This window comes from Podarcis erhardii, assembly GCF_964252035.2.
Source record: "Podarcis erhardii genome assembly, chromosome: 9".
Taxonomy (NCBI): domain Eukaryota; kingdom Metazoa; phylum Chordata; class Lepidosauria; order Squamata; family Lacertidae; genus Podarcis; species Podarcis erhardii.
In genome coordinates, this window is record NC_138512.1 from 65,039,657 (window position 1) to 65,056,230 (window position 16,574).

General features: G+C 44.0%; 1 protein-coding gene across 1 annotated transcript; it reads right to left on the reverse strand.

Moving 5' to 3' along the window:
- Nucleotides 1–4,295: 4,295 nt before the first annotated feature.
- LOC309350263 (uncharacterized protein) lies at nucleotides 4,296–16,361 on the reverse strand. The gene is made up of 7 exons (XM_081877122.1): nucleotides 16,114–16,361; nucleotides 11,667–11,740; nucleotides 11,515–11,559; nucleotides 10,370–10,495; nucleotides 8,993–9,037; nucleotides 7,499–7,759; nucleotides 4,296–5,454 (listed from the first exon to the last, which is right to left on the reverse strand). Exons 2-7 carry the CDS (start codon nucleotides 11,721–11,723, stop codon nucleotides 4,918–4,920), a joined length of 1,071 nt encoding a protein of 356 aa, XP_081733248.1. The 5' UTR covers nucleotides 11,724–11,740; nucleotides 16,114–16,361; the 3' UTR covers nucleotides 4,296–4,917.
- Nucleotides 16,362–16,574: the final 213 nt, after the last annotated feature.

A 16,574-nucleotide genomic window follows, 5' to 3' on the forward strand; every position in this document is an offset into this window, starting at 1 on the left:
CAATGTATTCACAGTGTACTGATTACATTTTTTTAAAAAACCCCACACTTCTTCAGGGCATCTCATGGTGGCATACAATAGTCTTTTCTTTCCTCATTTTTTCACAACAACCCTGTAAGGTAGGAGGGACTGAGAGATGGCAATAGTCTTAAGGTCCGCTTGTAAGCATCCTGGCTGAGTGAAAGATTCAATTGATCCTGTTGTCTCTATAGCTCTCATATAACTGGGGGTTGGACTCGATGGCCCTTGTGGTCTCTTCCAACTCTATGATTCTATGATTCTATGGTACAGTGGCTCATCTAATATATATATTTTGAAAAGTGATTTGTCCATCTGCCCATCTGCTGTCCATAGGTATGGCAACCTCTCGCCAAACTCAGCATGGGGGTTCCTGAGTTGGGGTGTGTGGTCGTTTTAAACATTTGGACACCCACCGCCATTTTAAATCAAGATGTCAGACTGAAATGTGCCTTTGGTCTGACTTTGCCTATTTTTTTGGCCATAGGTGAGGCCGCCTCTTGAGATATTACACTATCCATGTAAAAAGTGCTTTTTGGTTTCTACAAATTCCCAGGCAGTGCCAGGCACTCCCTGCTAATATAATATAAAGGTAAAGGGACCCCTGACCGTTAGGTCCAGTTGTGGCCGACTCTGGGGTTGCGGCGCTCATCTGGCTTTACTGGCCGAGGGAGCCGGCGTACAGCTTCCGGGTCATGTGGCCAGCATGACTAAGCCGCTTCTGGTGAACCAGAGCAGCGCATGGAAATGCCGTTTACCTTCCTGCCGGAGTGGTACCTATTTATCTACTTGCACTTTGAGGTGCTTTCGAACTGCTAGGTTGGCAGGAGCAGGGACCGAGCAACGGGAGCTCACCCCGTCGTGGGGATTCGAACCACCAATCTTCTGATCGGCAAGTCCTAGGCTCTGTGGTTTAACCCACAGCGCCGCCTGCGTCCCATAATATAATATAGATCTAGGCATAATGATAAAGTTCCATACTAGGTGAGATGCTGAAAGCAAAAAAAGTGTCTTTGATTTTAATGTTTGGAAGGCCATTTAGCTCAGGGCAAGGGTCTATAGCTCCATGGTAGAGCATCTGCTTTGCATGCTACAGAGAGTCCTAGGTCCAACCCCCAACATCTCTAGGTAGGGCTGGACCTGGGACAGACCCCATCTGAATTCCTGGAGATTCTCTGCCAGTCAGAATAGACAGTACCAAACTACATTGACCAACGTTCCTACCGTGCAGTGTTTTTAAAAAAGAAAGAAAGACATAGCATCAGTTTGGGTAGTGTGTGTAATGATTATCAGGCCTACAGGAGGTGAGAGGGTGAATTTAAACAATTCCTCCACTGCTGTAGCCCTGAAAAGCCATCTTCTGAAGTTGGCCACTGAGCCACAGTCCCTTCTCATTTCCCCATCTGATGCAGGTGGAAAACTGATCAGAAGAGCATCTGGGTTTACACACTTTAATTTTTAACTCAGTGGCAGGGAGGGGGAAGTAAAGGAATCTTTAAAAAGCTCTCACATATATATTAAGTCTCCCCCTCACATGTACCTAAATATAGAAACTTGTTCCCCCACCTTCTTAGCTCTCAGCTGAGCTTAAGGAGTACAGATTGTACTTGCAAAATGGGCCAGGGAGCATTTTATCACAAAATCAGACAAAGCAACACACACCATATATATAGAGATAGTCTAGTTGTGGATATTTTTGGATACAGTACTTTGGGTATGGATTGAAGAGAAAGCAGCAGAGAGGGCGTTTAAAGGCTGCTCCCTGCTTTACACGATTTCATGCCCACAACATAACCCCTGCGTAAGTGGGGAGTCACCTGTATACAAGTTTGAAGTCAACAGCACAGAATATCACTTTCAAGCCCATTGCTGGCTTTCCCCACTAGATGGGGCTTGCTGCATTCCCAGGTTTGAAATTAGTTCAATTAGCCAGAGTATTTGAGTGATTTTTGTTTAATTCCATGGGCTATGGGGCTGGCACAGGGCTGCTGAATAGCAGAGGCATTTTGAGAGGGAGAAGGTTGATTTCATTTAGTTTGGTGGGTAACAACTGCTGTGGAGCTGCGATCAGCACCACATTGTTCCCTGTACAATAGCCGAAGGGGAATGGTGCTGCAAAGTGACTTTCCCCCATTGCATGGGGCACAAGGCTGGCTGACAATTGCACGCTGCTCTCACTCCAAGCCACCTCAAGTCAGCTGTGTGAGAGAAGAGCTGTCCTGTCCTCTTGGACTTGATGTTGCTCCTGGATCTTCTCTGAGATCTGCTCTGGAGGCGGGTGGAACGTTTCAAGTGGGGACCACTCTTTATCAAAGAAGAAGAGTTTGGATTTGATACCCCGCTTTATCACTACCCGAAGGAGTCTCAAAGCAGCTAACATTCTCCTTTCCCTTCCTCCCCCACAACAAACACTCTGTGAAATGAATGGGGCTGAGAGACTTCAAAGAAATGTGACTAGCCCAAGGTCACCCAGCAGCTGCATGTGGAGGAGCAGAGATGCGAACCCGGTTCACCAGATTACGAGTCTACCGCTCTTAACCGCTACACCACACTGGCAAGACACCCAGAATGACCACTGACATTGGTGAGGAGTTGCTGCTCTTAACTTGGCTGTTAGAACTGTGACTTAAGAACTTGCAACTGAGGTTGCCTTGTCCTCCTCCCTCCCATTCCTTTTTCCTCGTGCCTTTTTAGAATGTAAGCCTGAGGGTTGTCTTAATACAGATCTTTGTAAGCTGCTCTGAAAGCTTTTTTTGGATCAAGGGTGGGGTATCGATGCAATGGTGATAATGGTAAGTCTCCACTCTCAAAAGTTAAAAGAATTCACCTTCCACTTGAAAGTTGGAAAAATTCCTCCTCTTTCGCAACTACATGAATGTCCCGGTGAAAGAATGTATGTGAACTTCAGCCAAACACTGCTTTATACCAATGATTTAACCATAACCAATTTCCGCATACCCATATGAGTTGGTCAACAGAGTTATAGAAGCTTCATGTGTCTATGTGCATTCTAGACTCCATGCTTAGTTCATATCAGAAGTATATAAATTGAGTATGAACTATCCGAGCCAGGTTAGCCATTCGTCTATAGCCTTTTTGTTGTTTTTAGACTCTCATTGTTGTTTTTAGACTCTAGATTTCCAAGCTCAGCTGAGAAGCTCACTTGGTGACCTTAGGTCTGTCGCTCACTCTTGTCTTCCATACAGGGTTGTTGCTATGATGATGGGCAGAATGTAAATCCATGCATGTATGCCCCCTTGCCCCCTTGGATGAATGACATAGCCAAAGTAAGAAAATAATGCTTGTCTGCCTGAAGCAATTAGAGTAGAAATTAGTGTACTGAATGGTCTTTGGAGATTTAATTGTTGATTTCAAAACGTGTTTTCTTTAAAATTAGACTATGGGTGGATCTACATTCACGGTTTATAACATTAAGGTATGGTTAAAGAACGGTTATCACAACGTAATTGAACATACTATGTTTTGCCTGTAACGTTAATAATACGTTATTAAAATGTGACACCAGACGGCGCTGCAGAGCAACCAGGGAAAACTGCGTTGTTATGGAGGAAACAGGTAAGGAACGTTTTTGTTTTAACAGTATGCCCTGTGATGTTTAAGAAAGATATATTTAATATCGTTCTAATAACGGTAAAAAAGTCAGTGTTGATCCAGCTTCTGTTACGGTGTGGGATTGAAGATCCATTACTGTTTTTTTCTTTAATTTATGCATTTGCCATGTTTCTATTTACACACCATACTTTCCCATCATACCTTGTTTCTGTACATTCTTAATGTTGGCAGTACAGAAGAGTTCTGCAAGTAATTTTAGAAGACGGAACCAACACATGAGGTCTGGTGAGAAGACCACACTGGTCTCTTAGTATATAGCTCAGCGACAGAGTATCTGCTTTGCTAGCAGAAGGTCAATCCCTGGTATCTCTAGGTAGGGCTGGGAGAGACCTCAGTCTGATATCCAGAAAGCATCTACACTCAGTGTACACAATACTGAGCTAGATGAACCAATGGCAGAAGGCAACTTCCTATACAGTCATATCTTGGAAGTCGAACGGAAGTCCGTTCGACTTCCAAAACATTTGGAAACCAAAGCATGGCCAATCGGAAGCCCCGTCGGACATTTGGCTTCCAAAAATAGTTCGCAAACCGGAACAGTCACTTCCAGGTTTGCGGTGTTCGGGAGCCAAAACGTTCAAGAACTAAGCTGTTTGAAAACCAAGGTATTCCTATGATAAGAACCATGCTGAGTCCTAGGAATATAAGGTTTTGTCTTTTTATTTAACTCACAATTGTCAACAAAATATACATTGCAACAGTAAATCCTTTGGTACTACAGTATCATGAGATGCAACATTCACTCTGATTGTAAAGCTAGATTTCTCTCTCTCTCTCTTTCTCTCTCTCTCTCGCCTCCATCACAACCTCCTATGAGACAGAGCAGGAAAAATATGCAGCAAGAAGGGCTTACAGTTCTATAATGGACAGGACAGCTAGTACTGCACATTTAAGGTTGACATCCTCAGCATGTTTACCTAGCAGTAAGCATGCACCAAAATCAGTGGGACTTACTTCCAAGTAAACATGTGTTGGATCAGGCTCTGCATTTGCCTGGTTAATACTGCTGCCAATAACTGCTATGATTGCTGAAATCAAACATGTGATATGCATAGAATTGGGAGCAAACATTCAAGTAGAAATTACATTGCCTTTCTCACACTTCTCGCCTTCACGCACTCAGCAAAACAAATTTTTAAAAAATAATCCCAGAAAAAGCCACCTGTTATGAATTTGGGCTCCAATCCTAGCTGCACCCACACATGCGAAAAAACTGGGGAGTGCTCTTAGATAGGTGTGGAGACAGGAGCCTGCCTGTTTATCCACTTAGAGGGTGACCTCATTGTCCTCAATGCTGTGATGGTCCTCAGCGCTGTGGTGATGATTCTCAGTGCTGTGGTGGTGATCTTCAGTGCTGAGGTCATGCTCTTCAGTGCTGTGGTGGTGATCCTCAGCGCTGTGGTGGTGGTCCTCAGCACTGCGGTGATCCTCAGCACTGTGGTGATCCTCAGCGCTTTCGAAAGTTTGGTTGCTGACACTGTCAGCATCATGGTCATGATGTACCTCTTGGAGTACCCCACTGAGGGCCTTCTTATACTCTCTGCTGTCATGGCTTTCCATGGATACGTGGCTGTCATCGTGGTCACTGTCATCATGAGGTTCCTCAGCGCTCTCAAGTTTCTGGCGGCTGTCGTTCTCCGTGCTCTTATCGTGGACCTCTTGGCTGTCTCTCAGGTGACTTGCATCATCACTTTCAAGGCTTGTGTCGTGGCTTTCGAGAGAATGTGACTTGGCGGAATGGGATTCGCGGCTTTCCACGTCTGGGGTGCTGTCCACGTCTTCCGAAACATCACGAGAATCAAACTGCAAGGCCCACAAATGGAAGACAATAAATGGCCACCCAGAAACAGGAGGGATAGCTACAGTATTGACTCACAGAACAATTGTTGTCTCCAACTACGTTTTACTCATAGCAGACTCACTGAACGAACCCAAGTTGGCCATGTCTATTAATTTCAATGGGATGACTCTGAGTAGGACAAACATTGGCTACAATGCTATGCCTACTTGGAAGTAAACCCCATGACATTCACAGGGACTTTACTCTCAGGTATGTGTGTATAGGATTGCAGCCTTAAACAGGTTTAGCAGTCATCCTCTTTCTTCAGGAAGCTGTAGGAATGGACAGAGCAGCCTAATTTCACCCTGTTTCTGTCTGCATACTCACCATGCCTTTAAACCACCCCTCCGCAAAGAATATTATATATATATAAATTTTATTATGGTCCCAGACCAGTTTTACATACCATACTAAACGAGCATAAAACACAATAGAATTAAATTTGGATTAACAATCAAATATAACAATAAACAATACGAAGATGGCAGCAGTTGGAAATGTGGTTTAGGTCTCAGTCTCTAAAATATTATCTAGAGTTTGCATCTGAGGTCTTAGTCTTTGTAATTGCACAGCTTGTTCCCTGAGTTTTATGGCAGCCACGCAAAATTTGGCCACCCTTAGTGTGCTCTCTGAATCCTTGTCCTCTAACAGAAGACAATAAATCTCGACCACCTCCATGACTGAGTCGCAAAGAATATTGGGAATTACAGTTTGTTAAGGGTGCTGGGAACGGTAGCTCTGTGAGGGGTAAACTAAAGTTCCCATGATTCTTTGTGGACGGGGCTGTATACATTTGATGTATGATGTGTATACAGTTATCAGTGCCTCTGGTCCTCAGGCAAAGGTCTGTCCCATTCAGTTCTCATTTTTTGAAAGGTCCACATATAAATTGTACATATATTTTTGTACATGCATTTCATGTAACCCCCCCTCCCCACACTTTTAAGAAGATAAAATATGTGCTTTTCAGTCCTCTCATGTGAAATATATATGCATTTCTCTGTGCAGGTTTTAGGTTATAATACATATTGTATGCACACATTTTGTGTGCCAAAACTGCACCAGAAAATTTGCTGTGAAAAGCAGATTGAACGAATTGCTCCCCATCCTAGGAGAACACACATCTAGGAATCTCTAGCAGAACATTCTTAGCAGTTCAGTTTGTTGCTTCTACCCTGGAGTACCCAGGGTGGCTTCCTAATAAAGAATAAACTACATTATAAAATAAAATCAGTGTTTAAAAATAAATAAATAGACACAATCAACAATCCAAACTACCTTCACCAGACCACAGCTCCTAAATTTATTATGCCCAGATAGTTATAGAGGCATAGAACAGGGCTGGGTAGGTCAGAAAACTTTATAGTGACCTTACGTTTTATTTTTAATTGAACTCTTTATTGGGGAATCCGGCAAAAATTCTTTTTCTTCTGGAGTTTTCATGCCTCCAAACAAAACAAACATGTCTCGGTTAACTAAATTTTAAGACTGGGAATCCCAGAGATTTTGCTTTTCTTTCCTGGGATTGCTAGGACTTTTGTGAAGTCTATCCACCAGATTTTTATTGTTTTTATTTTAGGCAGGGAGTTTCCTAAAAGATCATTACTACTTTTCCTTCCAAGCCTTCTTTGCAACATCTTGCTTCCTGTTTCAACTGGCACCCTCACAGCAACCACAAGCGATGCTTTTCAAATATCCAGTGTTTTGAATATCTCTGGCTCGCAGAAGCTTCTGTGAGACAGATGGACTTTTAAAACTGAACATTTCCTTCCTCTTGTGCCGTTAGGGAAGATGAATGGAAGGAGAATGAGTTGCTTAGGGTTCTAAAAAAGAATACCCAGACGTACCATAGCATTGCTGCCTTGGGGGAATTAAACCATGATGGCCATAGAGTAAGAATTCTGCTGGCAAAAATGTGTGAACCGTAACAACGGCAGGTGGATTATATATTTCTAAAGATGTCAGCTGCCTAGCTCTTTTTACTTACAGTACACCTGTAGCATTTACCTTTCCAGATCTTTTGTGTGCCTTTATGGAATCCTCATAATGTACCAGGTCAACTTTTGCCTTGATTCCGTAAGGTACATCTCCTCTGCCAGTAAAGACCTCAGGAGTGACAGGCAAGGAAAAGGGAGCCTCGGTAGGGTAATCTGTGACGCCGTTTTCGTGTGACTCATCCGACTCATCCGAATCGTCATGGTCATCATCGTCCACATCACTGTGGTCGTCGTCATCTTCCTTGCTCTCGCTTTGAGGCACCAGAAGGGTCTGCAAGGAAAGAGAAGCAACTCAGTATTACAGGATGAAGATGTAACACTCAAAACATGTTTATAGGCCTGGGTGCGCCTGATGACTGCACAACACAAACACAAGCCTAAGGAGAGGGAAAGAGGTGAAAATATTGGGAGGTATGTAGTGATGTATGGAAGTGAGAGCTGGACCATAAAGAAGGCTGTTCGCCGAAGAATTGATGCTTTTGAATTATGGTGTTGGAGGAGACTCTTGAGAGTCCCATGGACTGCAAGAAGAGCAAACCTATCCATTCTGAAGGAAATCAGCCCTGAGTGCTCCCTGGAAGGACAGATCCTGAAGCTGAGGCTCCAATACTTTGGCCACCTCATGAGAAGAGAAGACTCCCTGGAAAAGACCCTGATGTTGGGAAAGATGGAGGGCACAAGGAGAAGGGGGCGACAGAGGATGAGATGGTTGGACAGTGTTCTCGAAGCTACCAGCATGAGTTTGACCAAACTGTGGGAGGCAGTGGAAGACTGGAGTGCCTGGCATGCTCTGGTCCATGGGATCACAAAGAGTCGGACACGACTAAACGACTAAACAACAACATGTGGTATGTGGAGGGGAGAATTAGTTAGGCACCCATGCTGTCTGCTGAGTGTCCTCTGCAGATGCCTTTTCCAGCCCTTGTCTTGCAACACTAATAAAAACTCAATCTCTGTTTCCTAATATGCAGGTTCTCGTCCCCCACCCCAGGCCATGTAAACTCTCTCCTATGCAGTGGCGTAGCGTGGGTTGTCAGCACCCGGGGCAAGGCAAGTAATTTGCGCCCCCTAACCCGTGGATTTGCGCCCCCTAACCCTAACCCCCAGATGTTGCGCTTGGTGCGGCCGGCCCCCCCTGCACCCCCACGCTACGCCACTGCTCCTATGGTTCCCGCACTGGGGAAAACAGTGATCTGCGATGGATGGGAGTGAAGGGCACATGGATGTAAGAAAAAATATTCTACGGCAGGGAAGTGAAAGGCACATGGATGAAACAATATTCTACAGCAGGGATGGGGAGCCTGCAGCCTTCCAAAATTTTGCTGGACTGTGGCTCCCATCAGCCCTGACAATTGGTCATGCTGGCTGGGGCTTGATGGGAGTTGAAGTCCAACAGCACTTGGGAGAGCCATAGGCTCCCCATCCCTGTTGTATAATCCTTCTAGTGGCAGCAGTGACCCAGGGGTTTTGTACTTAAGATGCACATGGTTGGAGGAAAACTTACCTGTTGCTCAGTGATCTCATCACTTTCTTCGGAAGACAGAGAGGCCTGGAAATGAAACAGCTATTTTGTGAAGGCTTGTTTTACACACACACACACACACACACACACACACACTGATCCCACTGAATTAAAAAAAAGTCAAATGAGTAGTTTTAGGACAGACAAAACGTCTCTGCACACTGCATGACTGACTAATGGGATTTGGTGCTACACAGTGCAGTGATGACCATAGGCTCAGACCGCTTTAGGAGAAGATTAGACAAATGCAAGATGGGTAGGTCTATAAAGGGCTCTTATCCTTGACAGCTAACTGGAGCCTCTGGATTTAGAGGCAGGGAAGCTCTGAATACCAGAGGACAAGCACAGAGGGAGAGCTATTGCCTTTAAGCAGTGCCTGAAGGCTTCCCAGAACTATCTGGTTGGCTTCCGTTGAGAAGAGGATGGAGGCGGCAGGAATTTCCTTATGATCTCTTTCTGGTCAAGCGATTGATAGGTGTTTGGGTTTGGATTCAATTGGAAAGTAAAGAAAAAAGACAAACTAGAAACACAAAATGAATAGAAAAGTGACCAAAAATTAAATCTAGGAACCAATACGGAGTCTGAGGCAAGCTAAAAGTTAGTCATGACTAACGCCCAGTGGGATTTCCACATTGATCCTATGCATCTTTACTTGGAATAAAATCCCACTGTGTTCAGTTGGACCTATTTCCAGGTAGGTATGCACGGAATTGCAGCTAGGTTGGGATTTTATCTAACCAGGTCTGTGGAAAATTATCTCTGCTGAAATTCTCTTGGACCAAGAACAAGAGCAAATGATCTGAATGGTTGCCTACCTACATGGATAGAAGAGTACTGGTTCTAGATTCAACCCCACTGTCCCTTCTTGGCATTACAGTACAGTATAAAGGTAAAGGTACCCCTGACCGTTAGGTCCAGTCATGGACAACTCTGGGGTTGTGCGCTCATCTCACTCTATAGTCCAAGGGAGCCAGCATTTGTCCACAGACAGCTTCTGGGTCATGTGACCAGCATGACTAAGTTGCTTCTGGCGAACCAGAGCAGCACACTTGATGTGCTTTTGACCTGCAAGGTGGGCAGGAGCTGGGACCAAACAACAGGAGCAGGGATTCGAACCACTGACCTTCTGATCGGCAAGCCCTAGGCTCTGTGGTTTAGACCACAGCGCCACCCGTGTCCCACTTGGTACAGTATAGGTTATATCAAATGTTGGTCGTACTCAGAATGGACCCATTGAAATTAATGGGCGGGCAAAATTTTGGTCCACTGATTTCAATGTGAGTGGAACTTAGTTGGGTACAACCACATCTTGATTCTTTAGAGATAGCTTTAACTTGATGGAGAAGAAAGGCTTCGTACCGGCTGGGAGGACTCCTGATGCTCTTGAGACTCATGGCTGTTCACATGCTCCTGGCTGTGCTCCTGGCTATGCGAGTGATGGTGGTGATGCCCGTGAGCGTGGTGTTTATGATGATGCTTGGCAACCTTTAACAATACAAAAAACAACAACGTTGGCATTCAGCGTGCAACATCGCAGAGCTTGGCTAACGCAGAAGGGGAACCAGGGCCTGGTCAATGGATACCCACCCCAGAACTGCGAGAACAAGGTGGAATAGTTAGCAGAATTCAGATCCTACTGCAGAAGTGTTAGGGGTGATTGAAAATAAGTCAGCTAGTGCCACCTTGAAATCAGTATTGGCCATATCAGGGCTGTGTGCAGTTCTGATTACCTCAACTTGTATACACCATACATTGAAAGCACTTACTCTCCCCAAACTGTGGTTTTCCCTCACAAAGGCACAATGCTGAGCATCCTTAACAAACTACACTTCCCAGGATCCTTTGGGGGTGCTTTAAATACAGTGGTACCTCGGGTTAAGTACTTAATTCGTTCCGGAGGTCTGTTCTTAACCTGAAACTGTTCTTAACCTGAAGCACCACTTTAGCTAATGGGGCCCTTGCTGCCGCTGCGCGGCAGAAGCACGATTTCTGTTCTCATCCTGAGGTAAAGTTCTTAACCCGAGGTACTATTTCTGGGTTAGCGGAGTCTGTAACCTGAAGCGTATGTAACCTGAAGCATATGTAACCCGAAGTACCACTGTATATGGTATGAACGCAGCCTAAGGCTCTGAGGAAGGTGCAGGAAAGTCAACAAAAGTGACTAACTGTCCAATCTTCTGCATCTCAGAACAGAGATGCAGAGATACTTCTCAGAACAGAAGTAATTCTTGCTGTGCTCAGTGGGGCTTACTCCCCTGGAAGAGAGGGTAGGACAGCAGCTGAGGGGATGGAATATGCTCCACTTGGAAGCAGGTCATTGTTTTCGCTTGTCTTCTCAAAGGGGGCACATGAATTCATGAAAAAGAGACTCCCACATTGACTCAGCCTTATGTAATAGGTGTGTGGATCTCAGAATCGTGGAATTAATCCCAAGCTGTGATATAATAAATCCAACAATAAAATGAATTCACTGCTAAAAGGATGGGGGGGGGGGAAGAACTTACATGATAATCTTCAGAACTTTTTGAATCATCATGGTGTTTGCCCACCTTTGAAAAGAAATGCAGGGGAATAGAGTCAGTATCGATTCACTTATTCTGCATTACGGAAATATGTGCTTCTCATGGTTTATTTGTTGTATTTTTATTGTACTTACTGGAGCTGCCAAGGCGATGGCGAAGAGACACATGCACAGCACAGCAATCTTCATCATGATGGATTTGCAGTTGACTGTTCAAAAACAAAACAATCACTTCACTCTTAGGACCAGTCCAAATGCACAGAAATAGTACACAGTATAAGTCTTTTTGGATAGTACCGGATAGTACCATCTCAGACTTCAAGAGGGAGATAGAATGTTTGCCTAACATACAATTCTGCCCAATATACTCATTTTTACAAAACACATTTCCCCGTTATCTATATTTTCGCTCGTGTATTTGTATATTATTTTAATATGCATCTTTTAAAAAATATATTACAAACTTGATTGAAAGCATATGCATTTTGTTTTCTTTGCACACATTACTTGGCTAGAGAACTGCACTGCAAAATCTGGAGATTTCCAAGGATTTCCGTGTTTCACTTTGTATATTGTTTTGGAAAGTGGGAATCAAGTAGATTCACCTTTAAATGTGGACTGAATTAAATTTCTCCCCCATCTGTAAGTTTGCATGTGTGACTCAGCTTTTTCACATTTCCCTTTCTCAGGAAAGAATACATTCATATATATATATATATATATATATATATATATATATATATAACCACAGAAAGCTATATAGAGGCTAGCATTCTGCCTGTAGAACTTTCTTCTAGGTTTTGCACCCCGATATAATATTTCCCCTCCAAATGTTATTCCAGGAAAATACCGTATCAAATCAGAATCAGTTCCCATTGGTTTCCCTGTATTTATGCTATCACTTGACAAAGCTAATCCGAGCAACAGAAGAGAACTTCTGCTGCCCAACATCAGACAAAAGGGAATTAGATGGACTTCTCCATTCAGCACTTTGTTTGGGCTGAGAGATGAAAGAACTGAACATATGACCTCTGCCGATAAGATGCTCTTGATATGGTCTGATCCCAGGCCATGACTGCAGTGGGAAAAATCTCTATCTACTGTATATGTGGTGCTGCAAACATGGGCGTGGGCAAGGCCCGCCCCCTAGATCAAGTAAAACAATAGAAATACTTAACTAACGGACTAATCATGTTGGTTCTGTGCCCCCAACAAAAGTCCTGCCCCCCCCAATCCTGGCTACGCCCATTGCTGCAAACAAAGTCAACATTGGGAGTTGTAATGACTGGGCATCTGCTGAAGCCCATGTCTCAGCAGTGGCGTAGCGTGGGTTGTCAGCACCCGGGGCAAGGCAAGTAATTTGCGCCCCCTAACCCGTGGATTTGCGCCCCCTAACCCTAACCCCCAGATGTTGCGCCCAGTGCGGCCGGCCCCCCCTGCACCCCCACGCTACGCCACTGTGTCCCAGCAGAGGCCCCTCCAGCAACCCCTAGCGCAGCCTTCCTTAGCCAGAAGACCTCCAGAACTTTTGGACTACACTTTCCATCAACCCCTGCCAGCATGTCCAATGGCCTGGGATGATGGGATTTGTAGTCCAAAACATCCGGAGGGCACCAGGTTGTGGAAGAGTGCCATAGAGCTTCCTGCTCCTACTCCTTCTTGCTGTTGCTACCAGTTTACCAGTGATGAAGAATGGATCCAAAGGGGCAGGACTAAACAAATGGGCAGGAGCAACAGTGATGCAGAGGAGAGGGACTACTTAGGAAGGGCGTCTTTGCCAAGCCTTCCCTGAAAACCAAAAACCAAAAACTAAACATCCCTGGAGACCGCAAAAACTTACTTCCTAGATGCTGCTGGAATGTTTCTTGGAGTTAATTGTTAGAGAAAATGGAACAACCCCCACTTTTTGGTTCTGAGATCTAGCAAATTTGCCTGACAAAGGGTAATTTATTGAGATTCTACCAAGGAGCTGACAGTGCTCACAAATAATATAACAACCAACAGGGCCCATTGCACAGTACGCTCCGTCAACGCGTGCTGTCCCCTCTTTCGGGTGGTCTGGAACCCCAGCAAGGTAAATGTGTGGGACTTTACCTATCCGACGCTGACCAAAGGGTAACGGCGGGGGTAGCTGAGTTTTTGCCAGCAGTCCTCCAAGGAGCAGGTTAACAAGGAAAACCACTGATTTTATATGTATATATATATATATGTATGTAACCATCTGCTGCCTTTTTATATACATTTTAAGGTTTTTATATGTTATTTTCTCTTTTATGGTTTTATTTGCATAATGCCTAATAAAGGTTTGATAATAATAATAAAAAAATATAATAATATAACAACCAACAGGGCGATCCTATATTCATATACTCAGAACTCAAATTCCATGGAATTTACTCCCTAGTATCTGTGCTTAGTATTGCAGCCAGATTCAATGAATGAAATAAACACCAAAAGCAAGCACAATATTGACAAAGATTTGTATTGTTACTACATCTTCTGCTACCCTGCGTTTTACATGTGGCTTGACTCATTTGTCCGAGGCATCAAGAGCTGTTTTGGAAGAACCTTTCAATACTGTTTGCAACTGTGGAACACTGCAGTTTGGATTGCATATAGCTATTGAATAGTGTCAGATGTGGGATTAAATCTGTAGGCTCTTGGTAACTTCCACTTCTATGGATCTACCATCCTCAGCATAGCTCAGTCAGTAGAGCATGAGACTCTTAATCTCAGAGTTGTGGGTTCATGCCCCATGTTGGGCAAAGTATTCCCAGATTGTAGGGGGTTGGACTAGATGATCCTTGTGGTCACTTCCAACTCTACAATTCTGTGAGTCTATGATTCTAATTCTCAGTTAACTTATTCCAGAGTAGCCCACAAGGCACTCTGTGAGATTTAAAGCTTACAGACTGCAAAAGGACACACACTATTTTATTTTAAAACCTCTGTCTTGCTCGAGAATATTACAGTCCAATAGAATTTACTGATTTTCACTCCAAGCAGATTAATGCACCAGTTCTATAAATTTCCACAGACATCAGAGCGCCGTAGTATTGTTGGAGGATAAAAATGTAAGAGGAAAACACTGCCTTATAGCCAAAGGGAAAATACTAGAAGAGAGAAATTCCATGGGGGGTCCCAACTCATCAGCCAACAGATTTTCTCTCTTTCTCTGACTTTGCTGCACATTAATATGAATAGGAACCTGAAGCAGAATTTTAATTATAAGTTGGTTTTGTAATTGATCCTTCCTTCAAAGGCATTTGAAAAGAACAAGCTGAAATTTCCAAATCAGGAAGGATCGCATTGCTCAGTGTGGCACTGCAGGGGGAAAAACTGATGAATCAGGGCTCAGGGGACATCAGAAATTGATGAATCATGACGGAAGGCTAGGTATTAGCAACCAGGCTGATGGGAAAGCTGGCACACTTCACTATGCATTGCCCTTCCTCTCACAAGGTTAATGAGCACTTGTGCTAAGAGAGAAAATCGATGGGAGAACATTGCACCAAACTGTATTTGAGCAAAACCCTTGCAGAGCAAAGCAGGAGTGCTTTTTCAGAGATTAAATGCAAGAGTAATATGATGGCTTTTAGCTAGGTGCACAGTGATAATTAACTGGAAATTGCATGTGAGTTGATGGTACAAGAAGTTAAAGAACCTCCTTGGACAGAGTTAAAGTCAAGCCCAGACCCTCCAGGCCTCTGATCCCAATACATATGAAATAATAACTGAGCATATACAGAGTGATTTTCCCCATTACCAAGTAATCACATCCTGCACTTGCATATATGGAACTAAGGAAACAGATTGTTAGTTATGGTTGCCAACTGTTTTTCCTTGACAGGGCTCTTCTGTCATTTAACAGCTGCATGGTAGGCTGAATATTCAGCTCCTAGTTCTGTGCATTAGGTGGCTGTTAAAAGGCATAGGACCACCCCGCCCCCCAACATAAAGCAGCTGGTTGGCGGCCCTAGTTTCCAAAGCACAGAATCTGAATTTCTGACAAGCTTATTTGTTATATTTTCATCCTCCCCCCATGTTATTCTCGCAACAACCCTGTGAGGTAGGTTAGGCTAACAAACAGTGACTGGTCCTAAGTCCCCCATTGAACTTCATGGTTGAGTGAGGATTCGAATCCTGCACACTCCTAGTCCAGCACTCTAACCTTTGACTCACACTGGCTATCTGCGTGTAAACCCCTAGACTTCAAATATTATAAATTTAGCATCAGGGATGCTGGAATGAAAACTACATCTTGTTCCAAAAGCATGTGGCATTGGGAGTTGGCAAGGGTACAACTCACAAATCTGTGTTTTTAAGTGGCAGGTTCTGTTCAGCAATACTCTCTCTCTCATAAACCGCTTCCTCCCCGAATCCCTAAACATTCTCCCTAGTGCAGGCAAAAGAGGCGTTGTAAATTATTTTTAAAGCTGTGCACTAAAAGTCTTTCTTTTTCTGCCCCTGAAGCTGGAGGAGTTTAAAGCCTCCATCAAGTACTGCTGCACTGCTTTCAGCTTTCTGGAAATATAAGAAGACTGAATAAAATAGGTAAAGCAAAAGGAAAAGGCTGAGGTACCTTGCGTTGTCTGGGTCCGAAGTGTAGTCTGAGGCAGAGGTCTGCTGGTTTGTATGGAGAAGCTCAAGGCAATCACTCAGATGGTGCGTGATCGTTCTCCTCCTGTTCTGTTGCTTTTCTGTCTGCAGACCTCTGGAATTTAAACTCTTCTTCCAGACACGAGCCGACCAATCCCCACGAGGCGGAAAGGATGAGGTCATGAGGTTTCTTGTCACTGTCCTCCCACCGTTCTCCTACATTTCCTTCTGGGGTTTGTGGCTTTCAAAGCAAACAAGAAACTACTCTATGGTTAAAGCATTACTTATGTACAATCCCATTAACAGGCATTTCAGATCAACGCCCAGCATTCAGTCCTGAGCCAGAGGGCTTTAGGGTCAAAGAACTTTTCATGGCATTTGTCGGAAGGAGAAATAAAATTGGGAGGTAGGTTTTTTTTTTCATGGAACGTCTTAATCTCAAAA